We start from the raw sequence: 13,977 nt of genomic DNA, 5'->3' as shown, positions 1-13,977 counted from the left end.
AACAAGGGGAAGAAAGTTACCGCTTTTAAAGCGCACACAAGTGAAACTGGTTGAAAGCTTTTATTTTATTTTTATTTTTTAACATGCCAACACAAGGAACTATGCTTTCCCACTTGAAAAACCTCTTCGGAAAAAAATATTTATATTTGCCCCCATGTGTGAGAATATTCAAAATTTGCAGTCCCAACCTAGCTTCTATGTCTTTTTCCATCTCTCTCTCTCTCTCTCTCTCTCTCTAGCAGAAAATTACTGAATATCTATGCTCGCTCGAACCTGCACGAGCCCATGCAAAGGGTAGCTGCCCATTGGCCGGCTGGTGGTATGCCGTAGCTCTCGCATCAAAGAGCAATATTCAACCAATAAAAGAGCAATATTCAAAGAGCAACCTCCCCTAGCATAAAATTCGGACATCCGCGTAGCCAGCACATTACTATGGATTGAGAAGAGAACATTTGGTGAAGGCGGGGGGCGGTGGGGAAGGAGGAGGGGAAGCGTTTGGGGAAGCGTTTGGCGTAACGCCTACAACCGAAGCATACAAACACATGAAAGATTGGTTTATTTCGGCCCTTAGTGACTCTGGGGAATTCGTTGCTTCGCAAATAAATTACAATTTCGGCCCATGATTTCCTTCGTGATAACACTTTCCTTCGGTGAGAATCCAACCTGCTTAAAGGCACTTAAATTCTGCCCCCGATGTGTCAGAAAAGCTGAGCTTTTGTCGTGAAAGCTTTCTTCTGGTTCCAAAACTACGCCGGCGAGGTTTCTTCAGTAGTTGAAGTGCCAGTGGCGGACATGTTGAGCGGGTATTTTTTTTTAAATTCTGACGCATTAAGGACCCGCCGTGGTTGCTTAGTGGCTATGGTGTTGGGCTGCTAAGCACAAGGTCGCGGGATCGAATCCCGGCCATGGCGACTACATTTCGATGGGGGCGATATGCGAAAAGTCCCGTGTGTTTAGATTTAGGTGCACGTTAAAGAACCCCAGGTGGTCTAAATTTCCGGAGTCCCCCGCTACGGCGTGTCTCATAATCAGAAAGTGGTTTTGGCACGTAAGACCCCATAATTTAATTTTAAAGCATTAAGGTCTACGGGGCGCTGAAACTTAGGGAATAACGAAAAAATCTTCCAACCAGAAAATAAGTTGAACCAATAATCTTTTTGCGAGGGTTCGAGTGTGTATTTGAAAAGTGTTTGCAAATTATGAAATTACAAATTATGGCTCAAGAGTCCCGATGTCGGACACACTGCAAATTCCTGCCGCGTCGACGCGTGCTTCGCCATTGGTTTCGATATGGCTCACGTTTGCCTCGCTCGTAATGAGAAGACGCGACAACAATAGCTGGCATCGGCTCAGCACTTTTACAGAATCTTTCATTCATAACGAATTCGACAGAATAGTCAGAATAACAGTTTTGGTAGAGGAATCCGTATCGTTCACGTACCAGACTAGTTGCCGTGCTGTCGCATTGTAGACAATTCGGACGAAGGAGTCACAAGAAGACGGACACTGATCGATGCATCGTTAGCATTCTTGGGATTATCTTCCCTGCAAATGTTTCCATTTATTTATTTATTTATTTATTTATTTATTTATTTATTTATTTATTTGCTCTAGAGCATAGAGAACTTAAGTTTCTGAGATACTATCTACCTCACTCTCTCCTCAGCAGCCGATGTATAATGAACGAAACAGTGGGCGAACAATGGAAGCATCAGTCTTCATCCAGGAATAGCTGAGCTAATTGTGTGATAGCTGCGCTCTCTCCATTATAATTTTCGCACTTGTTTTGCCCAGTCGTTACCTTGCTCTTTTCTATCCGGTTACGCATCGCGTACTTGGAAGAGAAAGAACTATGTATACTCTTCCAGTACTTGGAAACGAAAGAACTATGTATACTCTTCCAGGTAAAAAAGCAGTGAACTGTGGATTCAGACCTTCACGAAGACAAGCCCACTTGTCACTAGTAATGTCAAAGATTGGGCTAATTGTTTCTGCACGATACCAAGCAAGACATCGCGAACTTTCGACGAGGACAAAACCATAGAACAGACAAGGGCAAGCGCTGTCCTTATCTGTTCCTCCATGTTTTTACTTCCTTGCCATAAAGTTGCGCTATTATAATTTCAATCACTTATCACCACACTTGTTGTTGGCTTTGTCGATTCGCACTTGTTGTGGAATAAAAAACGTGAAACAGGGTCAGAGCGTGTACCACCATCAAGAAAGCCAAGAAACCTCTTCCTACATCCTCTGTTATTTTTTCGCGCCTTTGCTTTATCTCTCGGTTATTCTTTCCATTTTTCATTTCACCTTACCCCATCCCCCGTGCAGAGATGCAAACGAGAATCTCTTCCGGTTAACCTTCTTGCCTTCCCCACCCTGTTTCTATCTCTCTCTCTCTCTCTCTCTCTCTCTCTCTCTCTCTCTCTCTGGAAGACCGGGCATTTTCAGGGAATTTCCCAGTTCACGAAAATGGCAGGAAAAAAACTCAATTTTCACCTTGGTTGCATTGAATCAAGGTAATGTGTACCTATACCATTATTACGGCGAAGCTAAATACGTAGGGGCAAGGCAGAGGGAAGCCAAGTTTTCAAATGAACCCTTGGCAATCCTCAAAACTGGGTGTCATTTGCTGGCTTTGTGAGTTCAAGCATGCAGGCCGTGTGGTTGGAGTGTCGCGAAACGCGTGAATCAGCCAAATCTGGTAGTGCGTTCCTACTGAGTTACACCTTACCGCCAGTAGCCGTGGAAGATCATGCGCTGGCATGGCAACTCGGCAAGCTATATGCAACTTTTTTTTTATTCCTCGCGCATGAATATCCAGCGTCATAGATTGCCCGGGAAATTACGTTAAAAAAACGTGAAAATGTCAACATGGTATAGTCGCCCTGAATATGAAGAACTGATATCGTTTCCTAATATCGTTTCGTGCCTTTCTACACCACGTCGAGTCCACTGGCCAAGAGGTTGGCTTCAGGCTGATACTTGTTCGCCCACTTTTGATCAATTGTCGCATTGTGTAGCTGAGATTAAATAGCTCTCCAAGAAGGTGGAAGCCACCTCCACGTACCGAGCTGGGCGCTTGTTCTTTATCTTCAGCATGCATTGGACAGCCGTACAAACCACTCCCACGTACAACACTACAGGCCGCACGATACCCCATTGATATCAAGCCAGTCCGTGTCTCAAGAGCAACGGCAATTGGGACACTGCGGTTTATCGCCTAGCGTGTCGCAACACCGCCGCGATCACGGGAAAAAAAAAGAAGAAAAAAAGAAGAGAGAGAGAGAGAAAAGCGGCATCTCAAGACGAAAAGCCCCGGCAACGCATACGCAACTTTCCCTCCAAGCAAGCGGCTGCACCTCGGAGGAACCAAGTTGGCTGAACGTATATCTGTCGGTTTTTATCATCACGTGGCAACGTGGCGACCGGCAGGTTATCCGGCGAGCAGATCGGTTCGGTGTACTTGTAAAGTGCTCCTGTTGAAAAACACCCAAGGATGGTGATGCGAGCGATGCAGGACAAGTAAGTGCTCCTCACATATTGACACTGGCGGTCGGGCTATGCGACATCGATTGCTGGAGTTATAACTGTGGGGAAAAAAAACAGAATAACACATCCTCCTTTCTGCAGACTGGCTTGTTTTTATCAAGACTCACGCGTACCGACGGTAAGCATTCTTGCGTCGATCGTCAGTCAATTTGTTCAGTCAAGGCAGGCATCGACTACACCGTCGTTGGTTTTCTGTTAGCTTTCTTGGCCAACGTTAAGGCGACACTTCAAGGCACAGCGCCGGTCGACCGCCAGCTGACGCGGCAGTCTGCGGAATGTGCACACGTGCATAGTTTTATACGCTAGAGGTGCTTTGGCGGCTCGAAAGCGTCGGAGAGAAATTAGCTCAAGTCTTTAGACCGTGAAAACGGATAATCACGTTAGTAGTCGGGATGACGAAATGGACTCCTGACGCCGGACACGTGTTAGCAAATGGTCGGCGATGCATGCACGTGATTTAGACAGCGCCGTGTTGGTACGGGCACGCGTTCGTTTCCTCGGGCGCGCCCCTCAAGAACGCGCGTCTCCAAATCACGCGAGCTTGGTGGTACGACAGGAGTCGCATTACTCACAACAGCCAGCGTGCGACCTCTTAGCAGAATAACAAGAAATTTTCGAAAGTTTGCCGCTGCGTCTTTTGTCTACTAGCATGCTGGACCCGCTGAATCGATGCATGTCGGGTGTGTATACCGGCCATTAATCACTTCCTCTTGGATACCAGTGTCGTTGTCGAGTTCCGTTCACGTGGCACAGAATAAACATGGGCAGAAAGAATGCAGATGTCGCTTCACACGTGCACCAACAAAGAGTTATCACTTCCCCTTATCTTTACTTCTTTTTTTTTTTGGGGGGGGGGGGGCACGACAACGCGTGCGCACTCTTTTGAAGCGCAGTGAGCGAGATAACATCGCGGAGCGTGTTGAGCATAGCATTAGCAGAATGCAACGGAAATGATTCTTCCGTGGCATAAGTTGACAGCAGGAGCACAAAAGAGGATATGATGCGAGTTGATAAAAGTGTACAAGGGGTTTACGTAGGCAAGACTCGGCGCCGGTGTCGCGTTCGGCTTTTTGTCGAGCAAAGGGCGCGTAGGTAACACAAATCTATGCCGTGTGACCAGTTAGTGACTATATTGGTGCCCGTTATCCCCGTGTTCTAACCATAGCTTGCGCCAATCCGAGCCCACAAGCTCTTGCTTCTTGGCTCCGGAAAAGTAGGTGTCCATGTTGGCGCACGTACAGTGCATGGGCTTTCTTTTCCGGTCCGCGCAAATGCGCTCAATTAACAACTGCTTGCTGCCCATCAATCCACTTGCGAAACTACTAAAGTTTAACTGAATATTGTTGAATGTTCTTATTCTTACTTACGAGAAGTTAGGTTCGCAGGACTAAGGGACAAGGGTAAGGAATGCGGGATAATGCACTCTAAGAAAAGTTTACACCCTTTGAGTCGTATCTTGTCACACAACGATAAACGTCATCTGTCTTGTCCGCTTTTCCTTTCTTTAACGCTGCGAGCCCGGCACTTCCCAGTAACGAACGGCATGCGCGTTATCAGTATGACATAGCATTGCCGACAGGAAAATAGCGGGCGCGTCGTTTTCAAGAAAGGAAACGCAAGCAAGGCAGATGACGATTATTGTCAGGTGGCACATACACAACCCAAAGGGTGTAAATTTTTTTTCAGAGTGCCAGAAAGCTGGTCTTCTGAAGGAATGGACAAAGTCCGTACGCAGCCTCGAGCTCATATCATAAGCTCGTGGAATTTCAGGCGAGTAACCCTCTGGGGCACCCTTCGTGTCCAGGTAGGGGAAAAGAAGCCCACAGCTCTGCACGAAACCGCAGTGGACTAAATTTCACTGTACCTGAGACGCCGAATTCATCCACGTCACGAGACATCGTATGTTCCAGGTGTGACGTTTTTCTTAGGTTAAACCGTTGTACTAGAGGCAGCTGTGCACCGCTCAGCTCTTAATCCGAGAAACTTCAGTTCGAACCTTGTTATTTTTGCGGCGTTTTCGTCTGAGACATGTATGCATGATACGTACAGCGGGACACCCTATGTCACATAAAGAGGCAGTAAGAGCCCACAATAGCTGAAGATGCGACATAAGGCTTCTCTGTGTGCGCCTGAGTCCTCGGACAGGTCTTGATGAGGCGCCCGACCTGCTGCAGGCCCAAAGGGACGGTGCGATGTGGGCAGGCTGGAGGTTTACCAACCGTCCCGAATTTAGCCGGACAGTGCCAACTTTTGAGCAAACGACCCGCGTCCCGACTTAACCCAATAGGGACGGCAAATTGTCACTTCTTTTGCTCTATTTTACTCTTAGATAACAATAAGTAGACCAGATTTTCTTTTTATAATGCCCGAGAGCTCGTTTGCCGATTCCTCTTTTACGTATTCTGTTGCATTGTCATAAACACGAAGGCGGTTTTGTTTTTGGCGTTGTTCTATATTTCTGCTGAAGGCTCTAAAAAATCACAGTGCATCTATTTGATCTAGTAGCCGCGTTAGTCGGACAGCTATAGGCTGCACCTTTCTTGTTGTAAATTGCAACACTGCTGGACTAAAAAAAATTTTTTTTTTGAACTTAGTTGCACGTATGGACGGGCGGCTCCTGGCACTGACAGGATCGGTCGTAAGTCGACGTAATTACATAATAAACGCTTGGGCTAAATCCACTCGTTCAATGGGTTTCAGATATGGTTAATCATAAATCTTCGAAACTGAAGCGCTGGCGCAGAAAATTTATTCCTCACTCTGCAGTCAGTTGTACCTTGCGTTCTAAACTGTGAAATTCAAGTTCTCTGCCAGGCTTTACCTTGCAGCGTAAAAACTCATGGTGCAAGCACAAAACAGTGAACACTCACGCGAAAAACACATGTGAAGGTGTGAGCTCCTTCCAACTGTGGGTGGTTCGTCGTTGGTTCGATAACGTGGTGTTTGCTACAGGTCGGCCTGACAGTCTCGATCGACAATTGCTCCGCCTGTGCTACTCTTTAACTTTCCGGAAAGCGCGAGACCTCTGGTGGTGGTGGTGGTGGTGAGTTGTAGCAACAGGCGGGTTTAGCCTTGCGATCAAGGCCGGTAATTTCTCCGCCCGAGCGTCTCTTACAGAATCACTGTAGTGTATCACCACATGTCCATTAGACCAGTCTCTCTTAAGAAGGTGATAAGGAGATGTGAAGTTTTTTTTTTCTGGCTATAGCTGGTCTTTCGGGAAACACAAGGTGTTGCAGGCACGTATGCGAAAGGTACTTTTGTTGCAGATTTTCCAGTAGAGCGTCCCTTTCATCTTGGAATTTTGGGCACAACTAGAGAAAGTGTTCGATGTCTCCTGTCTCGTCGCATGTTGTACAGTTCGGAGAATTGATAAGTAATCATGGTCTTAAATAATCGTGGTGGTGTACTAGCAGATCTTGTCCTTATTCGATATAGAAGTGAAGCTTCCTCTCGACGAAATTTTCTCGTTACTCATGGAACCCAAAGTGTGCCAAAGTGATTTCGAATGTCAGATTTCCTAACTTAATTATTCTTTGGGTTTCTGACTTTGGGAGGATGATGGACCGCTGCGTATGCAAGAGCATCAGCTTTTTCGTTGGCAGCAATGCAAATATGGGAGAGAATCCACTGAAACTTTACTTTGAAGCCTTTGTTGCCGAGTTATTTCACGAGGGCTATTGATTTGCGCGGGAACTTGATGGACGGTACACTACGGTAGAGTTTTTGCAATGCTGCCTTTCACTCCGTAAGGAGGACCACATTCTGTTGAGGAAATGTCTCTAGTTTGCACAGAGCAGCAGCTATTGCCACGCCTTCCACAACTGTCGACGAAGCTATTAAGTCCAGCCGGCCAGACCGCGCATATCTCAGAGATGCAATATAAAGTGCAGCTGGGCAGCCATCTTCCTCTACTTTTACAGAGCCATCTGTGTATAGTTGGAGGTGATTCGGGTAAGCCGTGTTCAAGTGTTCCTGAACTAGTGATTTGGCTTCTGCCACTGGAGTGCAGCTTTTTGACTGCAGTCGCGGTATAATTAAGTTCCGTGTTATATCCTCGAATGTCCAGGGTGGGTCTACCTTTCCCTCTGTCTCGAGCAGCGTAATCTTAAGAATAGAAGCGTGTTCAGTGCTGCATAAAAATGTGACCGCGGCCTGTTACTTACACGCCGTAACAGGGCTTTACCAGGCGAAGACTCACTCAAACGTAGTACTTGGGTCATGAGAATCTATGAAACCTGAAGTCGCAGAGGGCATCACTCAGCTTCGTACATCACTTTTTTGTTCGATGCCGGTTGAGGAACTCCCAAGCATAGCCGAAGACCTTTTCTGCGTATGGTTTCTAAGCTCTCGTATGGGCTATACGAGGGAGACATCAGGGGTAGCTGGTATAGGATCCGACTTGTAACCAACGCTGTATGTAGCCATAGCATCGACGTAGGCCCCAGCCTGTGCCAGCGACTCGCTGGTGCACATAAAGCCTCTATGACGATGACGCCACAACGTGGTCAACAGCGCGGCGCCAGAGTAGCTTGTGGTCCTAGGTAATGCCAAGAAATCGGACGTTGGGGACTTGTAGAACCTTGTACCCGTTCAAATTCATCTTCACACGTGTAGATTTTCCTCTAATTATAGGAAGTGGTATGAATGATAAATTATCCGCTGACAGTGATAAGCCAAGCGTGTCAAGTGGCCCTGAGTGGAGCTTACTGCTTCCTGGGCTATTCGTGCGAGGTACGATGCTGGTAGCCGGAGACCCATATGCAGGTATCATCGGCCCGTATAGACATCTTCACGGGTGTTCGATGATTTAGTATTCTTGGGAGAGTCGCCATGGCGATGTTAAATAATAAGGGAGATAAAACACTCCCCTGTGGTACGCCACGAAATATACCAATTCCATCACTCAAAGTATCGCCAAGACGAACTCTTATGCGGCGATCACTGAGAAACGTATGTGTGAAGCGCAAGAGATGGCCCGTCACGCCTATATAGCTCGTAACTGGCTGATGATGGCTGTTTGAGACGCGTAGTCGTAAGCCTTGGAGACATCCACAAAAATAGCTAGTGTCGACAGGCCGCCTGCATTGTAATGTTCCATGTGACTTAGCAGGTACAGCGCATTGTCTTGAGCACTTAGACGCTGTCGAACCTCAGTCATACACGACTGTAGTTTCCGACCCTGCTCGACGTACCAAGTGAGTCTTGTGCATACCACGTTCTCCATTAGCGTGGCTGCGCAGGAAGTCAGCGATACCAGTCTGTACGAGTCCAAGCGCGAGACCTCCTAACATAATATCCTCAGTCTTTGGGAGTTCATTAGCTGTTTCACTCACGCGTGTGCAAAACTTCTAGTTTTTAGGTTTTCGGACAGAGTCTTCCTTCCGACATTGAAGCGCATGCAGGCAGTACCGAATGAAGGGTTCATTTATTACGCAGCAGATTATGCAGATTTATGCATGCCGAAGTAAACTCCGCGATAGACAGCATAGGGAACTACATGAAGCATTCTTTGCCACACAAGCAGAACACGTGAGTGTAAATTTCCGTAGCCGTCCAGAATAAAGGCAGTTGACCTTCTCCGAACGTACGTGCAGCTGACGATGTCAGATGGTGGCGCTATTGCGCTTCATGTGTATATATATAGACATATTCAACTGTTGTTTCGGAAAACCACTGAAGTAGCGCACCGCCTTACGTGTGCGTTCGTGTTTATACCAGATGACTCAAACAAAGAAGCCGCTGACGGCACAAGTCCTTGTGTCAGGCGCCGTGCCCCGCGCAACAGCAAGCCGGCGCCAGTGCACTGATTGCACACAAAGACTTCGACAAAGTAATTTGCATACATTGGTAGCAGCAAGGCATAGACGAATACGTAGACAGAACGGTTAGATAAGGGTTCGCGAACTGCGCAAAGTGCGCCATCGGGGAATGTGTGTGTCAGCGTCGTCCGTGTCATAACTCTTCATTGTTGAAGAAACCTCCATTGTACTACCGGGACGAGCAGTCAGTCGATGACAGGTTAGGGAAACCGCCACGTTATCCACTCGGTCAGGCCGGCTAACCTCCCTGTCTTTCCCTCTCTTGCTCATCTCCTCATCTTCTCTCCGCCAGCATCTAGGTTCTCTGTGGAGCGAGCGAGCGAGCGAGCGAGCGGTAACAAAGCGCAATCTCAAAGAAACATGGATTCCGCTTCCGCTGCACAGAGTGTACACCCCTCTGGCGATGGGCTTGGTGGACAAACGGAGATCAGGTGATCTTTTTAGGTCTGTAACTACTGGCGCGCGTTGAAAAAAGAAAATAACCGGCCGTGGTTGCTTAGTGGCTATGGTTTTGGGCTGCTAAGCACGAGGTCGCGGGTTTGAATCACGGCCACAGCGGCCGCATTTCGATGGGGGCTAAATGAGAAAACACCCGTGTACGTAGATTTGTGTGCACGTTAAAGAATCCCAGGTCGTCCAGATTTCCGGAGTTCGATCCCCACTACGGCGTGCCTAATAATGAAATCGTGGTTTTGGAACGTAAAATCCCATAATTTTTTTTAAACAGGAAAGAAAGATGCGAAACGAATAGCTGCATATAATTACTTGCGTGTAGATGCATGCGCACAAAGATGCAGGGGGCCAAATATATCCTGAGGGGGCGTCAGTACGCTGACTGCGCCTTTTCTTCGGGGGCACCGACGTCTCCTTCCGGGTGCGTCACGAAAATAGTGCTCGCGTCTGGGCCCATACGCACTCCCACTCAAACGTGGCAGGTTTTTCATTCTATTTCGAGTCCATATCAAAGGCCGTACCACTGAAAGCCGCGCTGTCGCAGCCAGCGGCCCGCAATCGACGACTGAGGTGGAACTTATTTTTGCACGACTGAACATTTCAGGAGGTCCTGCAGCTGGTCGTACAGCTAAGGGAAACATTGCAGGCATTTCTGCAAGGCGCCGGCGAAGTCTCGAATCCCCAGAAGGCGCTAATGTAATGCCAGAGCTTCTTTTGCAAATCCCTGCGTCTTCCTAAGAGCCTATATACATTGCTTTCTCGTGATAGTAGGACGAACATTTACGCATTCTCGTCATAACGCTTCCAAGTACATGTGCACTGCAGGAGCCTCCAAAATTTTGGGCTCCCTTTTTCGTCTACCAAATAAAGGTACCTATAGCGAAATTTCACAATGTCGCGTTTTTCATTTCTGGTTGTCCCGGAAAGCTCCCGATGCCCACTTATAACAGAGGTTGGCACTGTAATAGTGTACGTGCACGTGCCCGCAGTGACCCCCAGGACACAGGGTCCACGAAAAAAGCTTAGCCTCCTCGATGCCTACAAGCGGGCAGTGCAGTCTGCACTTTATCTATAGGCAGTATAACTTGTAGTTCCCGGATGCTGCGTTTGGCGGCCCACAATTTCAGCCATTTCTTGCATTCCGCTGCTGGAAACTTCCGTGGACGCCTGCTCGACATTGTGGACGTCTGATCCGTCCGTACTGCTTAGTTTGCCGTTGCACCATGGCCCCTTGCCAAAGCAAAGCACCACCTCCTACACTAAAGCAGTGGAAACCATCGTAATGAAGGCGCCTTCCCTAAAAAAGAAGAAAGAAATGCAGAATCAGCGCGCATGTTGGAGTCGATGTGAATCGGAGCTATAGTCAAGCGACGTGTATTGAATCCTACGCATCTAACGGCGATGCGTACAAGTGTGTTTGCTTTCATTCTATGCATCGTGCAAGATCATGGGTGCTGAAGTTCATATGCCAACAAAGATAACGATTCCTTTCATCTCCTTGTTCTTCTTATTGCTCGCACTGTTGTTCTTGTTCTTTTGAAACAGTGGATAGTCATGTTTAATTGTTTCCGTGTAGTTTTCTTTTTCTGTGGCTTTTGTGTCCGAGCATACGCGAGTCTTGTGCTTGGCATACAAAACTCAAGAGAGACCTCATATACAAGTGCCCAAGAACAATTACATCGTGTAAACAATTATATTTGTCAATATCTATATTTTTGTGCGCGAACTTTATATATACGCGAATATCCCTGCGCTTCTTTCCCAATTGTCTTTCTTCTTTTTTATAAGAAGGATGACAACTTTAATTTCGTGCAATTTTTACGTTTATGCATTATACTGCTCACTGCTCGTTGCGCTCCCAGAAGCACAACTAGCAACGTTTCATTTTAAGTTTTGCTCCGTGTACGTACACTTCTGCCCGCATGAATTAGTGATTTAGTTTGATAAACTTGGAACTGTTCGCCACTATCGCGTCGTCGGCTTCAGTTCAGACAGGTCACTTGCATTAGGCCATGTTGCGCAAGGACAACAGTAAAATTTTGTTCGTTGGTTGTTTTTCTTGCTTCTGCGTTGAAACGTGAAGATTCTCGGATGATGATCGGCAGCGTTGATCAAACGCAGACAGTGTTACGGTTGGCGTCTAGCATCCCGTACCAAAAGGACTCTCGCCCACCATGCGTCATCGAAACGAAGTGTGACTTCCTAATTCGTCATGGTTGTCTCGAGTGTATGCCGGTCTGACGGAAGCCTCGCAGTGTTCACAGGCCCCTTTTGTGTGTGCGACTTTAGAGGGACCCTTTCCTCGAACTTTCAAGCTCTACAGGAGAACTTCCGCGAACCAGCAACGCGCAAAAGAGAAGGATAAGCGTCTACAATTCCCAGACCTGAGGCTTGGTATAACCGGAAGCGGGACGCCCTTTTCCTTGCTGCAGGCTTGGTATAACCGGAGGTGGAACACCTCTTTCTTGCTGCAGGCTTGGTATAACCGGAGGTGGGACTCTCCTTCCTTGCTGCAGGCTTGGTATCTACGGTGGCGGAACGCCCTTTCCGTGAACCAACGTCGCCTAGAAGAAAGGAAAAAAAAAACGTCTACGGACCTGAGGCTTGGTATAACCAGAGGCGGGACGCCCATCCACAAGCCAGACTCGGTGCCTGTCACGTGACGTCCACGGGAGCAAGATCCCTCCCACCATTTTAGAGAGCCTATTTAAGGGGCTCCGAAATGTACTTTTATCACTTCATTCTCTTCTTATCATCTTTCACCAACCTCTGAATAAACCGTGCAAGTTTCGCACTAGAAATCGTCTCGTCCTTGCCTGGTCGCCATGGCCTACCGGATACCTGCAGCCCGCGGACAACGCCACGCTACCCAATAGTAACTTCGGTCGAGCTTCGATAAACAGGCGTTGCTACAACTCGGCAGCAGTACGATACGCTACCCTGGAATACGCAACAGGAAGCGGTGAAGGTTAGATGGATAAGAAATATGTATAGGTCAACGTTTCTATATGCTATGGCAGACAAAAATGAATTACAACTTGAACATTGAGACACAGAGTCTCACTCTTCGACTGTCCCAATGAATGTTAGAGCCGAGACTTATTTTGTTGTACATGCTACGAGCCTCACTGGTCTATCAGCAACCCTCATTTCAGCCCAGTCTAAGGGACAGCATATCGTCTCGATTATTATAGCTCAAACATATAAAGAAAAAGGAGAGTAGGGCCGTTGGGCCGTCCCATAGATGCAATTGCCAAGGAGAGTTAAAAGTTTATTAAGCCGCAACCCAAAGGAATGGGCTTACTCTTAAATGTAAACATATTGGAAAACAAAACAGTTTTCCTCTTCTCTACAACACCGTTCCCCTCTCCAATTTTCGCGTAGTCAGTGACGGCCTAAGTAAAACACGCCAGGCCCACACAATTTATTGCTAAGCCATCTCAATCCTCGCTGGCGTCTTTACCGTCGGAAGCCGGGGCCCCAACACCGCGTACGGGAGCGCCCCACTCAAAGTTCGTCCGCGTGGGAGAATTATGACCATCCGTGGCATCCCTACTTAGTGTCTACAAGACGACGTCCTCCGAATGCGCTATTCGCGTGCCTACTGCATCTCTACGGCGCGCACTGTAAGTCGTCACTCGACACCACGCGGGATTTCCTCAGCACTCAACAGCAAAGCCCGACGGTTGCCGCCCGGACGCGTAGGGGGAGTAGACCACCGCTCCGCACATGCACCGCGTGGCCAATATTGCTAGGCCACTCTAAACCTCGGCGCCGTCTCCAGTCATCAAGGGACTCGGGAGCCGACGCCACAACACCACGTACAGCAGTCCCACTCCAGGATTGTCTGCATGAACCTGTTATGACCGTCGGTGGAATGCCTACTCAGTGCGCACGCGACCGCGTTCTCCGAATCCGTTCTCCGAATCCGCACCGCGCCACCCTGGCGCGCACCGTGACTCTTCACCCGACGACACGCGGCTCCTTTGACCCCTCATAAAACACAACCGGTTGCCCCCCTCCCCCCTCCCCGGGACGCGTAGAGTAGTGGACCCCCCTCCACTCCATACACAAAGCTCGTAGGCAACTCGGGACACTTAGGAAGAGATAGAGAGAGAGAGAGAGATAGCAAAGAGAGGAAAGGCAGGGA

At 48.0% G+C, this 13,977-nt stretch overlaps 1 protein-coding gene across 2 annotated transcripts in view; it reads left to right on the top strand.

Annotated features, from left to right (window-relative positions):
• fray (oxidative stress responsive kinase frayed) overlaps positions 1–13,977 on the top strand; it is a 247,480-nt gene that overhangs the window by 57,022 nt on the left and 176,481 nt on the right. The window contains exon 1 of one of the 2 annotated variants that reach the window (XM_075682298.1): positions 3,448–3,525. The exons of the other annotated variant lie outside the window; for it this stretch is intronic. Within the exon in view, the coding sequence (XP_075538413.1) occupies positions 3,500–3,525 (26 nt within the window). The 5' untranslated portion in view covers positions 3,448–3,499. Of the gene's footprint in view, positions 1–3,447; positions 3,526–13,977 lie in introns of those variants that run through there. 2 annotated transcript variants of the gene reach the window in all.

Source organism: Dermacentor variabilis, chromosome 2 (assembly GCF_050947875.1).
Source record: "Dermacentor variabilis isolate Ectoservices chromosome 2, ASM5094787v1, whole genome shotgun sequence".
NCBI lineage: Eukaryota > Metazoa > Arthropoda > Arachnida > Ixodida > Ixodidae > Dermacentor > Dermacentor variabilis.
Note: the sequence above shows the minus strand (reverse complement) of the source record. Positions and strands in the feature narration are given on the sequence as shown.